Source organism: Neofelis nebulosa, chromosome 8 (genome assembly GCF_028018385.1).
Source record: "Neofelis nebulosa isolate mNeoNeb1 chromosome 8, mNeoNeb1.pri, whole genome shotgun sequence".
Classification (NCBI taxonomy): domain Eukaryota; kingdom Metazoa; phylum Chordata; class Mammalia; order Carnivora; family Felidae; genus Neofelis; species Neofelis nebulosa.
In genome coordinates this window covers 125,328,878-125,346,677 of record NC_080789.1, presented here as the reverse complement: position 1 = coordinate 125,346,677, position 17,800 = coordinate 125,328,878, and the positions used below count along the sequence as shown (strand labels likewise).

Sequence of the window (17,800 nt, the reverse complement as noted above, 5' to 3'; positions counted from 1 at the left end):
AGAATTTGATAAGCACAGGTGGGCAGCTTTTTAAAATACTTGGGAGAAGTTCATATAGGATGTTCATATAGGTTGGGTAATAAACCCCGTAGATATTCAGAAGTTCATATAGAAGTTCGTATAGGTTGGGTAATAAACCCCATAGATATTCAGAGTGCTAACACATTCATGAAGTTCCTTGGAATAAAGAAAGATAACTCTTACAGTGAGAGAAAATTCACCTCGTCTTGCATTTTATACCTCTAAGAAAGATACAGGAAACTTGGTTGGCTTATTTGAGTTTCAGATACAAGCTATGTATAAAACAAAACATAAATCCGTGTAGTACCTAATACAAGGCAATGTTCTTGAATTTGTTAAGAGCGCAGTGAAAGAATCTGTGAACATTTAGTCGCCTTGATAAGAGTATGTCCCACTCTGTCAGTGAATCACATTATAGGTTCCTATCATTTGGGAGTAAAGCCAGCGCATAGGTATCTTCCTCTCAAGAAGTAGCTGTTGGGCGCAGATTGAGACTAAATTCCTGAGCAAGCAACAGCAATGACCCTGCAAGTTGAGCCACTTGAAATAAATTGAAGGTGATGTAATTTGAGTGTGCCAAGCAGCAATCCATCATCAGGGAAAGCAGTATATACAAGACAGAGTTGAGCAGGGCCTGAAGTCCCAGATAAGCGCCACAAGCAGATGGCTCACACTCCCAGGGCGTCTGTTCACAATGCTGTATCCTTCATGGCATTTTTAAAATTTGCACCTTTATTTTTTTTTAATTTCTTTTCAATTTTCTGATTCTTCACTGAATGTCATTGCCAGCGGAGAAAGTCATCTGGGTAACACTAAGTCTTTGAAATATATTGAAATTAGTGTTATGGGACTCGTATTTTATTTCTATGTATTCTTGTTGGGTACAGAATTTAGAATATATCCATTGCTCAGGGTGTGTTGAAAACAAAGTCCGTCAGTTTTCTTTTTTTTTTTTTTATTTTTTTTTATTTTTGGGACAGAGAGAGACAGAGCATGAACGGGGGAGGGGCAGAGAGAGAGGGAGACACAGAATTGGAAACAGGCTCCAGGCTCCGAGCCATCAGCCCAGAGCCTGACGCGGGGCTCGAACTCACGGACCGCGAGATCGTGACCTGGCTGAAGTCGGACGCTTAACCAACTGCGCCACCCAGGCGCCCCAGGTCCATCAGTTTTCAATCATTTCAAAATTATTTTATCCCCTATCCTGAATAAACATTCCGGTCACGGCTAACTCTTAAGTTCCATTGTGATTTTTTCTCATCACTATAAAACCATCATTCCATTATCTTACATTTGTTACAGATGCCACTATCTTATTGGCTTATATCGTTGCTGTTGAAAAGTTACCTGCCAGTCTATGGGGTGCCTGGGTGGCTCAGTTGGTTAAGTGTCTGACTTCAGCTCAGGTCATGATCTTGTAGTCTGTGAGTTCGAGCCCTGCGTCGGGCTCTGTGCTGACAACTCAGAACCTGGAGCCTACTTCGGATTCTGTGTCTCCGTCTCTCTCTGCTCCTTCCCCCCCCCTCGCCCCCACACTGTCTCTCAAAAATGAGTAAGTATTAAAAAATTAAAAAAACAAGTGGCATAGATAGGAAATATACATATAGTATATGTATTCATTGTTTTTATTTTGAACGATTATATTTTTCCAGGTCACTTCTGCAAAATCATACCTGGTCTTTTCTTCCCTGTGCTTATTTTTAAAATTTAATCTTGTGTATATTTGGTACATAATTTTTTTTATATTCATTATCCCATAATGCCAATGTATGAAACATCTGGGTATCTTATTGTGCCTTCATTCATTTGATTATTTGTGCTAGCTCTGAATCATAAGCGATGTGTTTGTCATTTGCCAGTTAATTTTTCACCATGAGCCCTTATTTGGATGACTATAATTTATGGAAATTCTGACATGCCTTACGAAGGTGCTAGGGATTTTTTTTTCCTAGCAGATTCTTCCTCTGGCTTTATGCAAACATGTCAGTTGTAGTTGCTTATCTTATGCAGATCTCAATTCTTTTATTACCCTTCTCAGTTCCACGTTCATGACTGGGGTTCTAGCTTGCTTTCATCTGCAATACAGCTTCTGTCTTTCCTCACTGTTCTTGCATTTGCTAACATCTCCCAGTGATTATTTTGCATCAATTCTGGAATTGTTCTGAAAATGTTATTGACGATGGTCATCCAGTAATAAACTGTCTATTGCGTTGACTTGGTCTCCTCTCATCTCCCTTTCAGGTCTTGGGATTTGCTTTACGTTTTACAGCCTCACGACTCAGTTATACATTTAAAGGCATTTTATATTCCACATCTAACATTTTTATAGTTAGTTGGCTTATATGTTTTTACAGAAAAAGAGTCCATTGTTGTTGCCAAAACTGGAAGTAGCATGTGTCCGTTTTTCATAAATGTTTTAGATCTCCATTCCCAGGTTGTACATTCTTTTAAGTCTGGACACTGTCTTACCCTTTATTGTACCCCTCCTGTCTTCTTGCCCCCATGCCCAGGGTCTAGTATAAATAGGTGCTCAGTCTTAAAAAAAAAAAAGATAAACAGTGTATCTACTTGAAAATGAATTTGCTGTGTCACTTTTGAATATTTTGCTACTTGGAAGTCTCACTCAGAAGTTTTTAAATGCCTTGTGAAAATTGTTGGCCATATAATTCAATTAACATTGTATGGTCGTTTTTCTTCTATCTTGGGTCATAGCCAAGCCCCATCATTTAAGACTCATGTGATATTGGGCAAGTGAGTGACACTTTTAAAGCAAAAGTAGGCAGCACAAGAGGGTGTTTGGGACATAATGAGACAATACGTATGAAGCACCTAGCTCAGGGATAGAACATTGGGATCTACAGGGCGTTCATCCCTTCCTCAGAAAAACAGGTAGGGAGAACCTTGCTATTAATATCTACGTATTCCTTGTCCTTTTCAGTGCATGTAGAGAAAAAGTGATAAGGAAATATCAATTGAAAATAATTTTATTTTTTGGCAACAAAATATAAATTTGCCTTATAAAATATTATGCTACTGGATTATTCTGCTTTATTTTGGGCGATTCTAGTTCACTTCTTGTCTAAATGATGAATGCCACTTGAAACAGTATAGGGTAATGTTATTTTTAGTAGGAAGTAACAGTTAATAAAGGAGTTTCCCAGCTGAAACGAGGCAATAAACAGCTATGGCAGCAACAAAATATGTGATTTCTTTCTTCTAAATGGAAAACAGTGAACGTATACAATGTCACAGGGCCTGAATTCAGAATCAGGATATAAAATTGAAATGTTTCTGGGTTTGTATGTCTCTTTACTCTTGTTTCCCTTCCCTCTTCCCCTCTTGTCTTCCTTCTCTTTCTCCTTTATTCCTCTCTCTTTTTCACTCTCTCCCTTCTTTCCTCCCTTCCTCACTTTCTCCCTTCCTCCTCCCTCCTGTCCTTCCTTCTTTCCTTCCTTCTTTCCTCCATCCTCCTTCTTTTCTTCCCTTCCTCCCTCCCTCCCCCTTACCCTCTTTTTTCCTTCCTTCCTTCCTTCCTTCCTTCCTTCCTTCCTTCCTTCCTTCCCTCCCTCCCTCCCTCCCTCCCTCCCTCCCTCCTTCTCTCTTTCCCCCCTTCCTTCCCTCCTTCCTTCCAGAGGAAACCTGAAATGAGCTTTGACATTTACTTAATTAGTGCAGGGAGGATGGTGGGCCACTTTGCTAACGTCATACAAAATTGCAATTTCAAAATCTGAAAGGCTTTTTAAAGTAGCACAAGCTTCATAGATCGATTGCTTTTTTACAGTGCAACTATTACAGTACCATTGATTATATTCCCTATGCTGTACTTTTGATCCCCATGACTTAATCATTCCATAATTGGAAGCCTGTACCTCCCCGTCCCCTTTGGGAATGGAAAAGCAGCAATAAACACAAGAATATAAATCTTTTATGTACCGGTGTTTTAAAGTTTCACATCTTCATTGCATGTATTTATATGTGCTTAGCACAAGTTAAAATGGTTGTAAAGCTCTCATTAATTCCATTCAATTAGCAATTACTTATGGAACAACTACTATCTGCTGGGAACTGTGCTAGTAACTGGGGATGTAACAGTGAAAAAGTCACTGTCCTGCTTTATTTCACAGACTAGCAGAGGCATCACTGAAGTAAACACATAGTGACCATTCCAGAGCTGTAGGTCCTGGGAACAGCAGCCTGTGAGAGAATCCACGAGTGAAACTTAGCTCGGCCTTGGGGAATCAGCCAAGATTTAGAGAAAGTCCCCAAAGCTGAAAAATAAAGAAAAATTAGTATTAATTTTCTTTCTGGTGAATGGAGTGGGGAAGAGATCTCGGATCAGGAGTCAAGAGATGGCACGTTCAGAAAAATGCCAGTACAGTAATTCAGTAATATTATTTTTCCTTTTAGAGAGAGAGAGAGAGGACACAGTGGGGGAGAGGGGCAGAGGGAGAGAGAGAGAATCTTAAGCAGGCTCCATGCTCGGCACAGAGCCCTATGTGGGGCTCTATCCCATGACCCTGGGATCATGACCTGAGCTGAAATTAAGAGTCAGACGTTCAACCAACTGAGTCACCCAGGTGCCCCCAGAATTCAGTAATATAGTGAGTGAGAGCATAACAGAGGGCATAACCATGAACCTAGAAAGACAGGCTATGTTTCTAGGTCATGCTAAGGAATATGACATTTATACTGATTTCAGAGGAAAATATGTAGGAATATCTTTGTGCTTTAAAATGATGATTCTGACTGAGGGATGGAAAATGAGTGTGGGTAGCAGTGACTTTTGGTTCATGGTGTTGCTGAGATGAGATTTGATAGAGTCTTTAACTGAAATACAGAATGCAGAAGACTTGATGATTGATAGGTGGAGCGGGCAAGAGTGGTCCAGGAACAATGCATAATTCCCTGGTTTGGGACGGAAGAAGGTGCCATTCACTGAAATATAGAAGGTAGGTATTAGCTAGCTGAGTGGGTTGGGGAATGCAGAAGAGCTTACTTTTGCATTCTTATGCCACCTGGCTATGTGGGGTGTGTGTGTGTGTGTGTGTGTGTGTGTGTTCGTGCAAGCACGTGCGCGTGTGCACTAAGAAAGAAGACTTACGGTATATGGGGCACCTAGGTGGCTCAGTCTGTTGAGCATCTGATTCTTGATTTCTGCTCAGGTCATGATCTCAGGGTGATGAGGTTAAGCCCCACATCGGGCTCGGTGCTGATAGCTTGAAGCCTGCTTGAGATTCAATCTCTCTCTCTCTGCCCTCCCCCGCTCACCTGTGCATGCGTGCACTTTCTCTCTCTGTCTCTCCCTCTCTCTCTCTCTCTCTCTCTCTCTCTCTCTCAAATAAAAAAAGAAAGGGGCAGCTTGGTGGCTCAGGTTATGATCTCACAGTTTATGAGTTCAAGCCCTGTGTTGGGCTCTGTGCTGACAGCTCAGAGCCTGGAGCCTGCTTCGGATTCTGTGTCTCCCTCTCTCTCTGCCCCTCCCCGCTCACACTCCATCTCTCTGTCTGCCTGTCTCTCTCAAAAAATAAACATTAATTTTTTTTAAAAAAAAGAAAGAAAGCTTACAGTATAGATTTGAGGAACATATCATATCAGCCTTCAGAAATAGATTTGGGACAATACATAGATAATGCTCAGAATCACCATAGTGAAGAAAAAGCCTAGAAAAAAAAAGTATAATCTGAGCAAAGAGAAAGACTGGGATGGAACTATGAGGATAATCAACATTTAAGAGACACACAAAAGAGAGAAGTAGGTTAGGTATGAACTAATATTCATGTATAAAACAGAGGTAAGAAGAAGTATTTCTGAAATTGGAGTAAAGCACAGAACAATGAAATGCCAGATTGAGCATGGGGTGCTCAACGATAGGGCAAAATTATGGATTTTCCTCCTAGAATCTGGAATGCCCACACATTAGACCTTTATATATACAGTGGGTCCTTTTTCTAGAATATGGAGAAAATCTTACTCTCCCAACATTGTTATTCAATGGGTGGATGCATCCCTGCCCTTGATCTGTGGTCCTTTTCACTCCACATTCCCCATTTGCTTTTTGCTTCTTACAGTCTCATGGAGTAGCTTTTTTTTTTTTAATTTTTTTTAACGTTTTTAATTTATTTTTGGGACAGAGAGAGACAGAGCATGAACGGGGCAGGGGCAGAGAGAGAGAGGGAGACACAGAATCGGAAACAGGCTTCAGGCTCTGAGCCATCAGCCCAGAGCCTGACGCGGGGCTCGAACTCACAGACCGCGAGATCGTGACCTGGCTGAAGTCGGACGCTTAACCGACTGCGCCACCCAGGCGCCCCTCATGGAGTAGCTTTGTTTCTCGTGGTTATATTGCAGAAATGACAAAGTGGTTGAGAAAGAGCTTCAATATGCCTTTAAGAAATCAAATGTAAAGGGACATTTTGAATATTCAACTTCATATGATTTCTATGATTATTCAGCTTCATGGAATTTTATTATGAATACATCAGTGTGTCCCAAACTTCAGAATACTGTTCATTGTGAATATGCATTCTGCAATCATGTTTTGGTTGTGCAGCAAATTAAGATGAGCTGACAAGAGGATCAGGGTGCTAGACAACCAAGAATACTGCCCTCGGCCGTCAGAAACTTGCCTTCTAGTTTCTAACCCCAAGTTACTGTATTTCCCCATAAATACCCTTAACTACTTTGGGCACCCAAGTTGTGTGATATCTAAAACAATGACTTCCAATGTCCCTCCAGCTTTTAAAATCCTATGGTTCTCAATTCATCCAAACAAGCAGTACAGGGTTTCTGTCTAATAGCTAAGGATCTGCATTTCATGCTTATTAGAGAGATTCTAATAATCGGGCCTGAAATATTTTAATAAGTTTTAGCAACCACAACGATGTTCTAAATTACATGAATGCAATTAAAGAGGCATAGGAATTAATATAGCACATTGCTACGTGACGTATAACTTTATTGTAGCCCCACACCATTTATGTGCCTGCCCTTTGGTTCTTAAAATTTTCTTTCAGGAGATAGCATGGTCATAAAGGCTGACATTGTTTAAATAGGACATACACAGGGCAATAAATATCCATGTTTAGCTAGATACAGAAATGGTGCAATTGCTCAGGTTAAATATTTTCTAAAGACACTCCTCTGAAAGAGTAAGTGAACTGCTTTGGGAGTCACTTGTTAGAGTTGCAGGCATTTACCAATAGTTACCCGCTCGCTTGTAAGAGTAAGAGGCAAATCTGGAAAAGAAAGAGTAGGGAAAAGAGAAACGATGTTTCTGATTATGGATTCATCCATTACAACTGCCTGATCTCCCAGAGACCTATCAAGTGCTGCTCTTCTGCTTGTCCGAAATGGTAGCATTCCCAAGGAATGAAGCTTTTTGTTTCCTTTGGATTTCTTGTGTTTTCGTCTCTCCATGGGTTCAGCAAGGAACCGAAGCCTTTCAGTGTAGCAATGGGTTGTCCTTGCCTCCTGACAACGTGTGTGACTTTACAGATCAGTGTGGGGACAAGAGCGATGAACAGCAATGTAAGTGCCATTCTTCTCCTTTCTCCAGTTTCAGTTCCACCTTCAAACCAGGGGCTGATGGGCAGTCCAGGGAGATTCGGCTAGATACCTGGCCCGTATGGACTTCACTGACACGCCTGTAGTGTCAATCAGAAACTAAAATATACTTTTTAATAAAGAGATGGGTTCATACATCAAAATGACTCTACTTAATATACAATTGCTAAGATTCCAGCTGGAGGGAATGTATTTTAAACCAGTTTTTACGGATTATACAAAAAGTGATAAGCAGTAATATCATTTTAATGTATTAGGGAAGCAAAATTCAAAAGAAGCTCATTGCTGAAGCTTAAAAATGCTGTGATGGAAATGATGAGCTTAAACTTAGATTCAATATGGAAATGTTCAAAATGAATTTTAGGTTGGATGAGTAGATTTTATTTTTGCTCATAGGACACTAGCTCCAAGTGAGTTGGTACGGATTTGCACACACAGCACAACTCTGGCTTGTATCCTTTGATTCTGGGGCACAGGAAACAGCACCAGCTTGCGAGTGCAGGACCTAGATTTGGATCCCGCATAAACCATGTGCTAATTGTGTGATCTTGTACCTCCTTCTCATTACAAATGGTTGTAAAGGAAGATACATTGACTCTCAGCAGTGGGAAGTTGCTCCATTGCTTACTGGTCTAGTATGAAAAAGGAGCCTGTTTACCAAGGAAAGACATGGGCGAAGATGTGTATGTTTCTCTAGTTTCCCTTGTAATGTGACATCTTGAAGGAATATTGCATGTCATCAGTGGAACTCGTGCTTTTCTTACAATACGATCACCCTTTGTAAACCACATTTTCATCAAGTTAAATTGGTTCACTGTGGTTCAGAGTAACTATTGAGTCAATTACCTGGAGGCACTAATTCTAGTATTTTAGAGCACCTTGTGCTTCTTTTCTTTTCTTTTTTTTTCCCAGATGCTATGTGAATCCATGTTTATAGAATTGTTCATTTTCTTCTGCTAAAACAAGTTTCTATATATTCAGTTTTGCTATTGTTGTCCTCCAGTTACATATTCAGTTGTTATGATCTTAGAACAAGAACAGTGAATAGTGAAAAATTTCTTCTCTGCAGAAGAAAACGAGCTATTGATCTGTCTCCCATAGTTTGGGACACCGATGGTGCTGTTAGTGACTGTTAAATACAAAATGCAGCCGAAGACAGGGATTCATCTATATGTGTCCAATTTACCCAGAGAGGCTGAATGTGGGTGTACTGTCCGTCTCTGACCTGCCTAGGAAAGCCCTCACTGCTCTTTGGTGAGCAGCAAAGAGGAACCACTTGGCTGGTTTGACAAGTGCAAAGTCCCTTCCGCTGTTAATCTCTACGCAGCTTCCTTTAGCACGCTTGCTGTGATAACATGCACGGGCCTGCTTCAGGAAAGGTTAATGTGAAAGAAGGAGGAAGCAGCTGAGTGCGAAAGGTCTTGACTGCATGAAAAATTCTAATAACTCACGGCTGTGGAGGAAAATGAAGGAACAGATCTGTCGAATAAACAGATTTCGTTTTCAGCGTTACATTAGATCACCTTTTGGCGTTTCGCTTTTCATTTTCATTTCTGAGAAGTTTCCACCTTGGTATTTTATTTCAAATGTGGACCAGAACCTGTAGATAAAAATCAAGAATCGCTTTGAAGTGCGAGTTTCTTTTGTACACCACAGTAGGGGGGAAATACTGTGAAGGAATAATGATGGCCAATTTTTCCCCTAAAATTTTGTGATGCGAAACTTATGGATGAGATATTTTTTTTAAAGCTAACTTTATAATGATGGTAAAATAGCTACTTTTTGAAAAAAAAATCAGTCTGTGCCCCTTTTTAGCATCCAAATGGTGTGACCTTTAAAGAAATAGATTACTATGTTGACTTTCCTTAATGAAATTGGCATAGTTGAATTTCAGATGCAACTGATCCTATTAATAGGTTTTTGAGAATTTTCTTATTTTACATGATGGGTCTCTTTTTTCAGAGTACTTGAACCTGTTGGTTTGACTCACAATTATTTTTTTAAGATATGAGGTTTATTTAGAAAGACTGAATCTTCACAATGAAATAAATTCTATTTATATCAAGCACTTAATATATAGTGATCAAGAAAAATAATTTTTAGGTATAACAACTGTTTGGCTCTAATGTTGACAAGAGTTCTTCTTCATTATAATTTATTGACATCCTGAGTCAAGGAAATAAATGCTGTAGTACTGGGTATCTTGTTTCATTTTTAAAAATTTTTTAAAATTTATTTATTTGTTTTGAAAGAGAGAGAGAAAGAGAGAAAGGGAAAGAGAGTCTCAGGGAGGGGCAGAGAGAGAGAGAGAGAGGGAGAGTGAGTCTCAAGCGGGCTCTGCACCGTCAGCACAGAGCCCAACGTGGGGCTCGAACTCACAAACAAAACCATGCAATCATGACCTGAGCCAAAAGCGAGAGTCAGACATTCAACTGGATGAGCCACGCAGGTGGTCCCCGGGTATTTTGTTTTAAAATCATGTTCCAAGCATTGCATTTGTCTGCTTCCTTGCTGACCCCCATTGCCCATTTTCCCTCATTCTCTTTGATTTGTATGTTTATTTTAATATCAGAATCATATCAAGTATAGAGAGAGTCTAGCTTCTCTCCTAGCAATTTCTCAAAATTATTTGAGTACAAAGGCTTTACTCTTGTATTTTTACTTGGAGATAAAGATAGTAGTCTTGCTTATATTGCTACCATTCAGATCCAAGTCAACCAGAAGATTATAAACTGTTGATACAATGTGGAGATATATCCTATGCAACGGATCCTCACCAATGAAGTGTTGTCAGAAAATATTCTTAGATAATTACTTTTGCATACCAGAAGTTCGTACTAAAATTCACTGTTATATATTCACTTGCAGAGGTAAATTGACTGTGACTCAAAAGAAAAACATATATATTCCGTTAATCTGGCATTTTTTTCTCCTACCTACATGTCATACTTAAGAACTTCCCATTTGGTCTAGTATTTTTTATAGGGAATTGGTGTCTATTTTTAGACTTTGATTGGATGGGATACATCACAAGGTTTTGAGGTTTTACTTTATTTCTTTTGCACACTTTTTCAATTTAGAAACAAGAGTTTTTTTCAAAAGGTACTTACTTTTTATAAATCTAATTTTTTATGTGAAATAGGTAAAGATTACCTTGGAGGTGCGTTCTCAAAATCCGAGAGGTGACAGGGTTTAATCAGACGATGTTAAGTATAAACACTGCTTCCTCAATAGGGTGACATGTCAACTACCTGAAAAAGGAATTGGTTCATTGAAATACTTGAAGTTAAAGCATTAATAGAGTGAAATGTGAGATTTCACCTACAATGTTTAAGTTACTACTGCATTGTATGCAAAATGTTTGATGCATATTTTCCTGAAACAACTAAAAATCCTAAGCAAAATGTCTTAGTTTGAGCTTCTATAACAAATACCATAACCTGGGTGGCCTAAACAAAAAGAACATTTAATTCTTAGAGTTCTAGAGGCTGAGAAGTCTAAGATCAAAGGCTGGCAGGTTTCATGTCCGATGAAGGCGCTTCTCCTGGTTTGCTGAGAGCTGTTTTTCAGTGTCCTCACCTGGGGGGCGGGGAGGGGGGGGTGGAGAACTTTGGCTTCTCTTCCTTTTCTGTAAAGGCACTAATCCCATTATGAAGACTCCATAGTTGTGACCCAATCATCTCCTAAAGGCTCCACCTCCGAATACCATAACACTGGGGATTAAGGGATTCAACATATGAATTTTGTACTTTGTTTATTTTGAGAGAGAGAAAGAGAGAATGTGAGCAGGGGTGGGGAGGCAGAGAGAGGGGACAGAATTCCAAGCAGGTTCTGTGCTTTGAGCACAGAGCCCTATGTGGGGCTCGATCTCAGGAATAGCGAGGTCATGACCTGAACTGAAATCAGGTCAGATGCTTGACCGACTGAGTCACCCAGGTGCCCCTCAACCTATGAATTTTGAAGGGATACAAATATTCAGTCCATAGCACAGCAAAATTATATATGTGAGAAATCTAATAATAAATCTATAGAGCCTAGCTGAAGAAAATTATAAAAAATTACTGATGTATGGAAGACTCATGATAAGATTATTTTCTTAATACGGTGTTTCAACAGTGTAAATAGATACATTTTAATGTTCATGAAATCAATCTAGTTAAATTCTAATACAGAGTATAACCAGGGTAAATTTTGGAATCTGATCAAAGGGACTTGGCAAGGTCATCCAGAAAAATGAGTGAGAATAGCTAGAAAGGGGGAGAAGAATTTGATTAACAACAGGGAATAACTTTTATTAGTAGGTTTGCAATAGGTATCATGTAAACTACCCCAACATTGTGGCAGTTCATGTTTAGAAAAGAATCTGATCACTAGAAATATTCAGCTTTCCTATATATAAGAAACATTAAGAAATATATCTATAATGTATTAAAAAATAATGGTGGCATTCCAAGTCAGTTTATAGTACTTCTTATAAGCCAAGCACTGTTAAGAAATTTCCATAGAGTATCTCATTTAATCTGCACCAAACACCAAGATAGTAGGAACTATTATAGGTCCCAACTTATAGCTTTATAAAATAAGGCTCAGGTAAAGTAAACTAAAATGCCAAAGGACACAGAGTTATTCAATGGAAGGACTGATATTCACAGCCAATTGTCTGATTCTAGAACGCTTAACTCTAACCACCATACAACACTGACTGTGTTTTTATATGCAACAAATGAATATGAGGCAATTTCATGGAATAAATTTCTTATTTACTCCACATATCAAGACTTCCAAAAGGTAAAGTGTTAAATGTGAAAAGTAAAGCCGTAGTCTTTATTGTTCTTGATGGTAAGTTTTGAAGTCAGGAAAAGTTTCTCTTTTGCTTTGAGGTATAATAAATCCTCAAAATATATTTGTTGAATATTGACATTGTATAAATATTCAGATGAGGAAGGGCCTTTTTATGCTTTACATGTAAAGAAGAAAGTACAAAAATCAGTAAATCAGAATATATAAAATGTAAAATAACAATTTCAGTGTATCAAAAGCATTGTAAATAAAATGAAAGAAGAACAATGTTTTCAATGTATTTGACAAATAGTTCTCTTCCAGGTAAATATGTCAAATGAAAGATGCATTCTCTGATAGAAATATGGGTAAAAGTCCTGAAAAGGCAACTTGTAAAACTTACAGAAAGGGAAACAACCACCTATGATCAACTTCACTGTCAATCATATGTCACAGTCGAAAACCAAAAGCTCCCAATATTTTAAAAATTAATTAAACATAAATTACAAAAAGGAATGTCCATGTTTGTGAAGGGTATGAGAACATGAGAATTTTTATATACTGTCGGCAGGAGTAGTACAAACTCTTACATTTTTGATAGTGTCTTTGAAATATGAATAAGATGTTTAAAGTGTTCATACCCTTTGACTAGTAATTTCACATATAGGAATTCATTCCAAGAAAGCATTTAGAAAGAGTTCATGTCAAAGGTGTCATCACAGCATTATTTAAGATGATGGGTGGGGCACCCGGATGGCTCAGTGGTTGAGCATTTGACTTCGGCTGAAGTCGTGATCTCATGGTTTGTGGGTTGGAACCCCATGTTGGGCTTTGTGCTGACAGTGAGGAGCATGCTTCAAATTCTCCGGGTTCTCTTGCTCTCTGCCCCTCCTCCGTTTGAGTGTGTGTGCGCTCTCTCTCCCTCTCTCTCTCAAAGATAAACATACATCTAAAAAAAATGCTGGAAATTGGAAATAATGTAATTTCATAATATTAGGTTAATGCTTAAAGAAGTTAGGATACATCTATACTTTGGACATCTGCGTGTCACCTATCAATTTTTGATACTACTTAAAAATGGGGAAAAGCTCATGATATATTGTCAAAGGAAAAATTACCATTACTAATCAATACATACACTTAAAAATATAGTATGGCATTGCCTATAAAATATTAGATAGGATAGGCGCACCTGGGTGGGAGTGTCAGTTTAGCATTTGATTCTTTTTATTTATTTATTTATTTATTTTTATTTTATTTATTATTTTTTGTTTTTAATATATTAAATTTATTGTCAGATTGGTTTCCATACAACACCCAGTGCTTATCCCAAAAGATGCCCTCTTCAATGCCCATTACATCCCCTCCCCTCCCTCCCACCCCCCGTCAGCCCTCAGTTTGTTCTCAGTTTTTAAGAGTCTCTTATGCTTTGGCTCTCTCCCACTCTAACCTCTTTTTTTTTTCCTTCCCCTCTCCCATGGGTTTCTGTCAAGTTTCTCAGGATACACATAAGAGTGAAACCATATGGTATCTGTCTTTCTCTGTATGGCTTATTTCACTTAGCATAACACTCTCCAGTTCCATCCACGTTGCTACAAAAGGCCAGATTTCATTCTTTCCCATTGCCATGTAGTACTCCACTGTGTATATAAACCATAATTTTTTTTATCCATTCATCAGTTGATGGACATTTAGGCTTTTTCCACAATTTGGCTATTGTTGAGAGTGCTGCTATAAACATTGGGGTACAAGTGCCCCTATGCATCAGTACTCCTGTATCCGTTGGGTAAATTCCTAGCAGTGCTATTGCTGGGTCATAGGGTAGGTCTATTTTTAATTTTTTGAGGAACCTCCACACTGTTTTCCAGAGTGGCTGCACCAGTTTGCATTCCCACCAACAGTGCAAGAGGGTTCCCGTTTCTCCACATCCTCTCCAGCATCTATAGTCTCCTGATTTCTTCATTTTGGCCACTCTGACTGGCGTGAGGTGGTATCTGAGTGTGGTTTTGATTTGTATTTCCCTGATAAGGAGCGACGTTGAACATCTTTTCATGTGCCTGTTGGCCATCCAGATGTCTTCTTTGGAGAAGTGTCTATTCATGTTTTCTGCCCATTTATTCACTGGGTTATTTGTTTTTCAGGTGTGGAGTTTGGTGAGCTCTTTATAGATTTTGGATACTAGCTCTTTGTCTGATACGTCATTTGCAAATATCTTTTCCTATTCCGTCGGTTGCCTTTTAGTTTTGTTGGTTGTTTCGTTTGCCGTGCAGAAGCTTTTTATCTTCATGAGGTCCCAATAGTTCATTTTTGCTTTTAATTCCCTTGCCTTTGGGGATGTGTCAAGTAAAAAATTTCTGTGGCTGAGGTCAGAGAGGTCTTTTCCTGCTTTCTCTTCTAGGGTTTTGATGGTTTCCTGTCTCACATTCAGGTCCTTTATCCATTTTGAGTTTATTTTTGTGAATGGTGTAAGAAAGTGGTCTAGTTTCATTCTTCTGCATGTTGCTGTCCAGTTCTCCCAGCACCATTTGTTAAAGAGACTGTCTTTTTTCCATTGGATATTCTTTCGTGCTTTGTCAAAGATTAGTTGGCCATACGTTTGTGGGTCCAATTCTGGAGTCTCTATTCTATTCCATTGGTCTATGTGTCTGTTTTTGTGCCAATACCATGCTGTCTTGATGATGACAGCTTTGTAGTAGAGGCTAAAGTCTGGGATTGTGATGCCTCCTGCTTTGGTCTTCTTCTTCAAAATTACTTTGGCTATTTGGGGCCTTTTGTGGTTCCATATGAATTTTAGGATTGCTTGTTCTAGCTTCGAGAAGAATGCTGGTGCAATTTTGATTGGGATTGCATTGAAGGTGTAGATAGCTTTAGGTAGCATTGACATTTTGACAATATTTATTCTTCCAACCCATGAGCACGGAATGTTTTTCCATTTCTTTATATCTTCTTCAATTACCTGCATAAGCTTTCTATAGTTTTCAGCATACAGATCTTTTACATCTTTGGTTAGATTTATTCCTAGGTATTTTATGCTTCTTGGTGCAATTGTGAATGGGATCAGTTTCTTTATTTGTCTTTCTGTTGCTTCATTGTTAGTGTATAAGAATGCAACTGATTTCTGTACATTGATTTTGTATCCTGCGACTTTGCTGAATTCATGTATCAGTTCTAGCAGACTTTTGGTGGAGTCTATCGGATTTTCCATGTATAATATCATGTCATCTGCAAAAAGTGAAAGCTTGACTCCACCTTTTCCCATTTTGATGCCTTTGATTTCCTTTTGTTGTCTGATTGTTGATGCCAGGATTTCCAACACTGTGTTAAACAACAGCGGTGAGAGTGGACATCCCTGTCGTATTCCTGATCTCAATGGGAAAGCTCTCAGTTTTTCCCCATTGAGGATGATATTTGCTGTGTGCTTTTCATAAATGGCTTTTATGATGTTTAGTTATGTTCCTTCTATCCCGACTTTCTCAAGGGTTTTTATTAAGAAAGGATGCTGAATTTTGTCAAATAGCATTTTATTCTTGATTTCAGTTCAGGTTATGATCTCACAGTTTGTGAGATTGAGCCCCAGTACAGTTCTGCACAGACAGTGTGGAACCTGCTTGGGATTCTCTCTCTCCCTCGTCTCTGCCGTAACTCTGCTCTCACTATCTCTCTCTCTCTCTCTCTCTCTCTCTCAAATAAATAAGTAAACTTTAAAAAGCACTAGACAGAATAATGGCTATGTGTTGGACTTATTAGTGACTTTTTTGTGCATATTTATATGTCAACTTTTCTAAAATGGCATATATTGTTTTTAAAATGAAAATAAAATGGCATTTTACAAATAATAAATAGCTTTCTGTTAGCTGCTCTATTGTGCTTATTATAGAAGTGAAGCAAAGTCATATTAAACATGTAGGTGACATGATGCTGACCAGAATTCCTTTAGTCTCTTTCTCCTATCTCTTTTTTCCCTCAAAACTCAACTGTGACTTATGATTGCCAGTGAAGTTGATCACTTCATCATGTGTGGTTGTTTCCCTTTCTGAAAGTTTTGTGAGTTGCCTTTTCAACTTTTACCCATATTTCCATGAGAGACCACATCTTTCATTTGATATATTTACCTGAAAGAGAACTATTTGTCAAACACATTGAAAGCATTGTTCCTCTTTCATTTTATTTGTAACACTTTGATATACTGAAACTGTTATTTTATATATTCCAATTTACTGCTTTTTCAATTTTTCTTCTGCCTGGGCATCACAGGCATAACTGTGGAATTCACCAAAATACACAGTCACAGCATCGGGCTCCACTGGGGAGCAAATAGTGAGACTATGAAGAATTATCTTCATATTCCAAAAGTTGGAATTTGCGTCTGAATTTTTAGGTAAGCCCAGAGAAATACTCATTTTGGGTCTGGGGGAGTGGGGTTAAGATACAATATTCTGATTTGGTTTCAGATGGGAACAGGTCCTCATTCTAGAATTCTAGTCCTTAAGATAACCCAAGAGGGTTGTAGGTTTTAGATTCATAAGACCTTTACGAAAGCACCCCAAATCTTCGAAGGCTCCAGTCTTTGCCAACATGGGTGTGAGCCTTCCAGAGCTGCCAACAGTTTCATTAATATTTTCAAGGAGGTCATGGAAAAGCAAAATATTAACTTCATAAGGACAGGAAATTTGCCTCGCTCACCCCATTTCCTAGAAGACTGATTGGCACATAGAGTCCATAAATATTAGACTGGCTAATTACTGGTTTGCTAACTGGTTGGATTTATCTGCTGCACTGTTTTCTTTCATCGTGGAATTGGATGAAACTACTCGGTCTCAGAATGCAGTCCCTGCTTGTTCTGCAAACCCAAGTGTGCAAATTGACTTTGTCCAAGAAAGACATTTGGTTTATGAGTTCCCTTAAACATTTTCTTTGTTTTTTTTTTAACGTTTATTCATTTTTGAAAGATGGAGAGAGACAGAGCATGAGTGGGGAGGTGCAGAGTGAGAGAGGGAGACACAGAATCAGAAGCAAGCTCTGGGCTCTGAGCTGTCAACACAGAGCCTGAAAGAAGACTCGAACTCATGAACCGTGAGATCATGACCTGAGCTGAAGTCGGACACCCAACCAACTGAGCCACCCAGGTGTCCCAGTTCCCTTAAAAATTTTCAAAGACATCTGGTGACACCAAATAGAAGACTGTTTTTTCCACAAGCAAAATATCTTCTGAAGCCAAAATATATACATAGAACTCCTGCAATTCTTGTCATCCTACGTACCTTCTCTGTCAAAAAACACCATTTCTACACGTGCATGTTGACACTAAACGCTTGGCTAGGAATCCTGAGAGAAGCTTTGCATTCTGTTTTTAAAGTTACCAAATTTATGAAGGCAATAACCTTGAATCACAACTTTTTAAATAAGTTTCCATAAAAGATGGAAATAAAATATAATG

The 17,800-nt window shown here is 38.7% G+C and overlaps 1 protein-coding gene across 3 annotated transcripts in view; it reads left to right on the top strand.

The window, feature by feature from the left end:
- MALRD1 (MAM and LDL receptor class A domain containing 1) overlaps positions 1-17,800 on the top strand; it is an 824,069-nt gene that overhangs the window by 31,434 nt on the left and 774,835 nt on the right. For 2 of the 3 annotated variants that reach the window (XM_058681759.1, XM_058681757.1), the window contains exon 1: positions 7,202-7,548. In XM_058681759.1, coding sequence (XP_058537742.1) covers positions 7,371-7,548 — 178 coding nt within the window. In that variant the 5' untranslated portion in view covers positions 7,202-7,370. Of the gene's footprint in view, positions 1-7,201; positions 7,549-17,800 lie in introns of those variants that run through there. The other variant, XM_058681758.1, reaches the window with a different exon arrangement.